Raw genomic sequence first — 7789 nt, forward strand, 5'->3', positions numbered from 1 at the left:
GTATCGCATCTGTGATTGCAGTGTACTGTATGTTATCGCAATGGGCGTAAATAAACACAAATAAAAGCATGATTACAGTCATTAAGATCCTTCTTGCACTCAGTTCAGTTGCAGAAGAAAAAAAACATTACCAGAGGGTGGGAATCGGACCCACGCAATCGAAATGACTATTCCCTTGCCCTAACCTTAACCCATTAGGCCACGCTGCTTGTGGCGATACATTCACTTAATTTTCTTTGTATCAAAAATCTTTCGAGTAGATCGGTCAGAATATCACGTGCTGAGTCGCATGACTGAAATCAGCTGATTCGCAAGGAAAACTGTCCTATGTCAAAGTGCCTAAAATTTCGCACAGTGCTTGATAGCGATCTCACATTGCGTTATATTCGTAGTTTTGCGTTCTTTTGCGTGTGCATCTACCTTGTTGCAATCTGTGTATCGTGTTCGGAACGCTCTTAGCGACACACCTTCAATCAAACTAAGGCTTTTAAGCAGCTGCCACCATGGTGTGTGACTGCTGACTTCAGTAGTGTAGTGCAGTATAGTGTTGTTGGTGTAGCTAATTTCTTGCTCCGGGATTGTTAGCTTTTAGTTCTGGTGGTAGGCCTATTAGTTAGTGGTCTTATTTAGGGGCCGGTCGGAAGCGGTCATGGATTAATTTAACGTTAGATTGGTTGACCTCTGCTTGTTTTCTGTTTAATACTCCATTCGACATTATGCTTGCACTGTTGTCTTTCGTCTTCACACCTGGACTCCAAATAAATCAGAACATGAAGCGTTAAAGACGGCGTGTCCGCCACCATCGTGCCCAGGGGTGTTGTCGTCGTGTCGAAGGCTTTCTGAGCGGGCGTCTCAACAAACGACACGCCACATCCGCTACAGCTATGATCAACAAAATTCAAAACCAAACTAATGAAATCGCTTGATTGTCCTTGCAACCGGCATGTGTTGCTACAAAGAGAAGCATTGAATAATTTTTAGTGAAAACTGAGGATGTGGTACATGTAAAACTCCTCTGGTACGCAGTAGCGAATCCAAGAGGGGGACACTTGGTCACGTGTGAACATACAAAGCAAAAATGAAGTAAATAAATAATATAACAACAGGTAAGCATGATTGACAAAACTCTCTGTTATGCACAGTAACTGGTACTTCAAATGTTACATGATAGTGCCTATAAATACACACCGTTTTATAAAAATTTTAAATCAAAATTAAGGAGGGTGATGGAGAAAAACGGAATTCATAATCGTGCTCAGCGCTCCGGAAATATCCAGAAACAAGTCTTTGCTTTTTTGAATTTTTTTTGTGTTGCACACTGCATAGTGTTATCCATTGCACAGAAAACAAGTGCGTTTGCGTCATTGCTAAATGTCAGGGCGGGGGCATATGGCAGCCCAGGGGTCTCAAGTTGAACGTCCCTGGTATAACATGCAGGACTATGTGTCCAAACCGGCTCGTTGATGAGGAATCAGTGTTTTAACGAATGAGCATCAAACGTGACACTTCCACAGCATGTTCTCTAAGCCTAAAGGAATCGATGTCAGTCTGATGGCAAACACGTGTTGAAATATAACAAACATGTTCATTGTTTCAATGGTCACAAGGTGAAGTGATGAATAATACTTACAAGAAGACACCGTCGTACCAGTAGGTCCACGTCCAGCTAGAATTCAGAAGTACTTCATTAAATGAAAGCGATAAAAGTTAATATGTACTCGAACTATACTGCAACAAACACAGTAAGTTAAATGTTAGACTTCGTGCACGAAAAAACTTCAAGATCAAACAACGCTGGTTCGGCTCTCGGGACGTGCATTTGAGCAAGGCATTTCAAGGGCTGCTATCCACTTAGCGGAACTTAGTGGATAAAATAATTCACAAAAAGCAACACTTCAACAAGCGACGGCTTCACTCTGTCGCACTTGGTGACCGGGCATGCGTCAGTGATTCAAATCCTAGAGCTACGCGAAGCTGTCAGGATTAAGCTCTGCAAGAAGCTTTCTCTAAGATAAAGATTCCCGCAATCAATCAACCTTTGTAGGTACAGAAGTAAAGTAGGAAATGGTTGATTTTGATTCTTTATCCTCGGATAAATAAATGTCGGGAGAACGGGCGTCGAGATTTCAAGCGCTGGGGCTTTTGGGAGTGCGAGGTTAGAACATGTGCAGCTAGCTTGTGCAAATCGAACTTCCACATTTCCGAAGTTTGGAACCGTGAATGGAGAGAAGTTGCGAGACCAACCCAATTCACAGTCCTTCCCAATACCAACACCCCACCTGGAGCAGAACTACCCCGGAAGGAATGGGTGAAGCTCAATCGCCTGCGGACTGGAGTGGGCCGTTTTAGCAGCAACATGTTCCAGTGGGGCCTCGCCGATTCACCATCTTGTGCGTGTGGCTCAGATTTTCAAACTGCACACCACATTATCTATCAATGTCCTGTATACCGACCACAAGATAGACATGTGGACCTAACAACGCTCGATGAATACACAATCCATTGGCTGCTGCGCCTGGATGTAACAACGTGATCTGTGGCGGCCTCAAACGCAAGAAGAGGGATAAATAAATAAATAAATAGAGATTTATGGGTTGTTGCAAATAAAATGTACGATAAATCAGAAGACAATGTGCAGTAAAACTGGTAAAAAGATCACTACAGAAAAAGTAACGGGAGGTTGCGAAGTGACCATTCAAAGTCTTCAAGTCAAGCAGCCACTGTCAGACCGATCAATGATAATTATAATTGGCTAATTGATGTAAGTAAATAAAAATAAGTAAATGAGAGAGGAGCTGTGTAAGATGATAAGAAATTATAAGCTTAGGTAACCCATACTACAAGCCTATTTTGCAATTTAACGTTTGCCTAATAAGCGTCAATAATTTTCTTTTGATACATTCTTTTAAAAGTTATGCAAGAGAATTTGCAAATTTATTATTACAAATTTTTGCGCCAGAATATTTTATAGACTGTTGCAGTTTAGTGGTTCTGTACCAACAATAATAGTAATCTAAATTGGCCGAGTTTCGAGTAGTCAGGTAATGAATTCCATTGTATTTTTTAAAGTAGTTTGAGAAATCTTCTTCTACAACTTAATCCTGGCAGTTTTGCATACTTGTAGAGGCTTTGAACGACTGATGCAGGACCGGTTACCGAGATTGGCAGAGTGAAGTTTCCGATTGTTGTTGAAGACAGATGCAGAGAATTATTCCATCCACTAGATGCCGCTGTATAGAGAGTAGTCCTTGAAATGCGTTGCTCAACTGCACACCCGGAGAGCCGAACCAGAGCCGCTTGATCTTGAGGTTTCTTTGTGCAGAAAGTTAAGCGCTTTACTAACTGAGCTTTCGGGAGGAAAATTCAAAAAGCTCAGAAGCACCGCGCTGTTGAATTGGACAGAACAGTGTGACTCCGCAGTTGGGGCCAGCTGTCGTTGTCGCCAGGTTTAAAAAATCATGATTTAAAAAAAAATCAAAAACATCGGATTTTTTTTATTTAAATCAGTTTTTTATGATTCAAACCAGATTTTTTTTTAAACGGATTTTTATTGTCCATTTAAGGAGGGAGGATCATTTTAGTGATTATTTTTGACTCATTAATTACTTAGACTGTATTCATTAGTTCTGTCGTTTTTTCATTATTGAGATTGAAGTCAGAACACATTTCATCAGACTTACAGCTAAACGCAGACTTTCCCTTATTCTTTTAACACACAGCAATTTGTTTTTTGCTCCTTAGATACACTCAATCAACCTTTTGGCAACAAACGTTTAATTGTACTGAGTGAGTGAGTGTAGTACGGCACCAACACAATAAAATTTCGGATGAACAAAATTACAAGATATTTTTCATTGAGAAATTTTTACATAAATACAGCTTGCCAGCTTTTACAGTGCCAAGTTGATTTCGAACTTCATATTCAATCAGGCCAAAAGTAAGATTTCCACCATGTCAAGCCACCGTCGTGAACATGAATATGTAACAACAATGTAATAACGACAAGGCAATATCTCCCAAGATGCAAATGCAGTTAGTGGCAACTTACCACCACCGCTCCCAGTTCCAGTTCCCCCGCCAGTGCCAGCAGGTAGGGCACAAGCGGTGTTACATTGTTGCGTCTCCACATCATTGCCACTGCAATCAACCGGAGCACTCCTGCACTGGCGACTGCGAGATTGCTGGCCATTGCAGGAGGAAGAGCATTGGGTGTATGCACTCCAAGATGTCCAACCGGGTCCTATGAAAAAATATCCTGGTAAGTCCTATCACTCAACAGTTTAAAATTTATTCACGAGTTTTGGCCAGTCGCATTGATATTTGATACGTTTCCAAATAGAGATGTGGGAAGCAACAATCCCAGTTCTCAAATCAATGTTGTGCTCATCAAAAAATAATTTCCGGCATTAGTGCCCTACATTCTATATGAATGGCCCAAACTTATATGTACACTTCAAGGTTCAAAACGATTTTTCATTTTATTTTCTTGAAAAAGCATACCTGAAAAAAATTCAGCCGTACAAAATTAGTAAGCAACTACCAGATGAAACAATCTTCGAAGACTTCACCCCAGAAGACTTCGCCATCGCCCTCCACCTAGTGAAACCACACAAGTCTCCAGTGCAGAATAACATCTGCCCTGAGCTTGTGCACCATGCTGGCCTTGCCCTCAAGTGCTGGTTAGGTAAATTCAATTCTTCCTGCTTACACATCACAATCATCACAAAAATCTGGAGAAGAGCTTTAGTAGTAGCGATCTCTAAGCCTCACACAAACCACCAAAGGACCCACGGAACACCCGTCCGATATCCTTCCTCTGTGTTCCTTTGAAAATCCTCGAAAGGCAGATCCATACCCGCGTCAATCCAATCATTGACTCACTCAGGACTCCCAAAGAAGCAAGCTTAGTTCCGGCGCGGAAAATCCATCGTAGATCAGGTCACACTCTTAATGAAAGACATCAAGGATTGCTTTCAGGCAAAAAAGAAGGCCGGCACTGTCCTTTTAGATTTTACAGCTGCTTACGACACCGTATGAAACCGCGGCCTTATTTGCAAGCTGCTTCGCCTGCTTCCAGACCGACATATAATAATGGAACTTGTCAGGAATCAGTCTTGGCTCCAACTTTTTTCAGCATCCAAAGTCTGGCCTTGGCCCGCAAAACGTTTTTGTATAGCCCGTTCCTGTTGTTGCACAATTTGTTACTTTTGGACTGCAGATACACAGAAATCATACTAATTCAACTTGCATTTTATTAAACACATTTTATCTTAATGAAGAGTGAAGATCTATTTTCTCAAAGACAAAAGCAAGGCGAGAAAAGTTAGTATCATATTTGCGTCATAATTGCGAAATCAACTATTATCGCCTGAGAGCAAGCAAATTCAACGATCGCTCTCGAGATTTCGCCTCAAACGTAAAGAACTCATTGCTATTCACTTCTTTTTGCTTGGACCCTGATGAGGCTCCAGCTGATGTCTACCGCGAGGCTGGAGTAGACAGTAACATCGTTCCCGCCTGCCTTTTTATCAGCAGCTGGATAAAAATAAATTTCCAGAAATACAAGTTTGCAAAAATGTTGAGCTTGAGCGGTTCAAAATTGTCGTGTGAGCAAACGTTTTCGGTTATGAACTTGAAGAAGAATCGCTTGAGATCAAAGGCTGAACGACTTCCACCTACGTGATATTTTACACTTGTTTATCACTAATTTCGAACCAGACTTCACATGGGTACAGAAATGAAGACGTCAGTTTCATCGTTCACATTATCATGGCTGTGCTTTACAAAGTTTCTTGATGTTGAAATTTCTGATAGAAAAGCAGATAACTTGCAGAGTAGCCTACAAGTACAAGCTAACTTTTCATATCCAACCTAATATCATATATAAGCTACAATATCACAAGATTATCAGTAGCTGGCACGCCTAGGAAAAAGTTTGGACCGCCCTTGCATTAGACAGATCGCTCACCATGGTTGTCGGTATTTTACCCAACCTAAAAAAACCGGGTGGGTTTTTTTCAAAAAACCCACTTAAAAAAACGCATAAAAAAACCAGAGCATCATATTTGTCCAATTTTTATCAGAAAATTGAAAAAGTGAACCAAAGTACTACAAGGTACTTAAAACAAACTTCAAATTAGGACTTAAGGATGTGATTGTGAAGGAAATTTCCAAGGATAAATTGAAAACACAGTGGATATTTCTGTACACAAAAATCAAGTAATGCCACTTTGTACTACACTCAAACTCATTTATGCAAGAAGGCCTCATAGTTAAACAGCCCTAGTGCATTATTTTTTTTGAGTTATGCCAGCATGTACTGTGAGTGAGAGGCACTTCATTGGTAAAAAGTAGTATTTGAGGTGAAATAAGCATGAATCTACCTTTTTTGCATCTTTTTTAAATAAAACCCAAAAAACCCGGGTTTTTCTCAACCCTGTCGCTCACATACCGCCACCATGTAGTGTGAATGCGCAAGAAACTCTCATCGCGAGCTGCTGCTCAAGCGCTTGGCAGGCTCAATACACTGCCATAAACAGCGCCCTGCACACAGTGATCGCCGGGATCGGGTGTGGCATCTAACCCGCTGAGCAACAGACTATATTCGTTCATCCCCGATGACGGCACCCGTCCTGACACTACGCCGCGGGCTTTTCCGTTCAACCATGCACCAATGGGGAATCGCTTCTTTCTCTGCTTGTGAATGTTGTGCTGAGGAACGGACCACATTATCAATGACTGTACCATCTTCAAGCCACCTAACAAAGTGGAAGGTCTGCGTGTCTTGGATGATGAAACTAATGACTGGCTGCTATCTTCATTCTTCAGTGTTATTCATTGCTTAAAGCTTTTGCTGAGAATGTTATAATTGCAGAAAATCTAAATTAGCCCACTTACAATTTGTCATTTGGAGCTCAAAACGCCAAAAAAGGTCAATGTACAAACTGCATGTGTTTTACTTATTTTTCTAACAACATACCACATGCTCGACACGTGAGCCTGCAAGACAACTGGGCTTCACTTAGGTGGCACCATCCCCAGCGGCTGTAGGCTTCACAAACATCCAGCATAAGAAAGTCTTCACAGAGAGGTTGACCTGATTCAAAACAGTGCCTTGTTTATACTGCTATGGTCCTAAACTACATGGTAGTTATCTCATTCACAACCAACCACGTTTAAATAAATTCCATGAATTATGTCAATAACAACACTAATAGCCTAGATAAAAGTATTCCTAAAATAATATTGAAGTTAATAGTGTGATTAACATCACAATAATAACTTTTTATTGAAATAGTTTGTACTCAATAACATTCAATGCTTGTAAAAGTTCGGTCAGGTCCATTTCAAATGCTTGATAAATATTGTTTTACTCATTTTTAACTAGAGGAGGGCAGTAGCGCACTACTTTTGTAGCACCGCTACTGTTTTGGTAGTAGTAGTGCCACTACATTTTTGTTGGAGTAGGGACGCTACTTATTTTCAATGTAGTGGAGAGGCACTACATTTTTTCAGTTGTACTTCTGATTTCCTATATAAAGTGAAAAAAATAACTCGATTTAAAGAATTTTTATGGAAAAAAATGCATGAAAACATCAAAGCAGAAATTATTCTACTATTACCGGAAACATCAAGCCACGTTGATACCGACAAGAGTGACACCAACACCAGTCACAACTCCAAGGATGAATTTTTGTGTGTCGGTGCAGAAAAAAAAGTAAAATGTGGAGGCCTATTTTTCAGACAGAAGCAAGTCGTTGAGCTTTACTAGTGTCGATTTGTCTCTTTA

The 7789-nt window shown here is 40.6% G+C and overlaps 1 protein-coding gene across 1 annotated transcript in view; it reads right to left on the reverse strand.

Moving 5' to 3' along the window:
• The window catches only part of LOC145780708 (uncharacterized), a 105426-nt gene extending 98049 nt beyond the window's left edge, over positions 1-7377 (reverse strand). The window contains exons 1-3 of the mRNA XM_082592328.1: positions 7374-7377; positions 6980-7096; positions 4049-4240 (exon numbers count right to left, since the gene is read on the reverse strand). Of these exons, the coding sequence (XP_082448454.1) occupies positions 4049-4240; positions 6980-7096; positions 7374-7377 (313 nt within the window). The remainder of the gene's footprint in view (positions 1-4048; positions 4241-6979; positions 7097-7373) is intronic.
• Positions 7378-7789: the final 412 nt, after the last annotated feature.

Source organism: Aplidium turbinatum, chromosome 12 (genome assembly GCF_918807975.1).
Source record: "Aplidium turbinatum chromosome 12, kaAplTurb1.1, whole genome shotgun sequence".
NCBI lineage: Eukaryota > Metazoa > Chordata > Ascidiacea > Aplousobranchia > Polyclinidae > Aplidium > Aplidium turbinatum.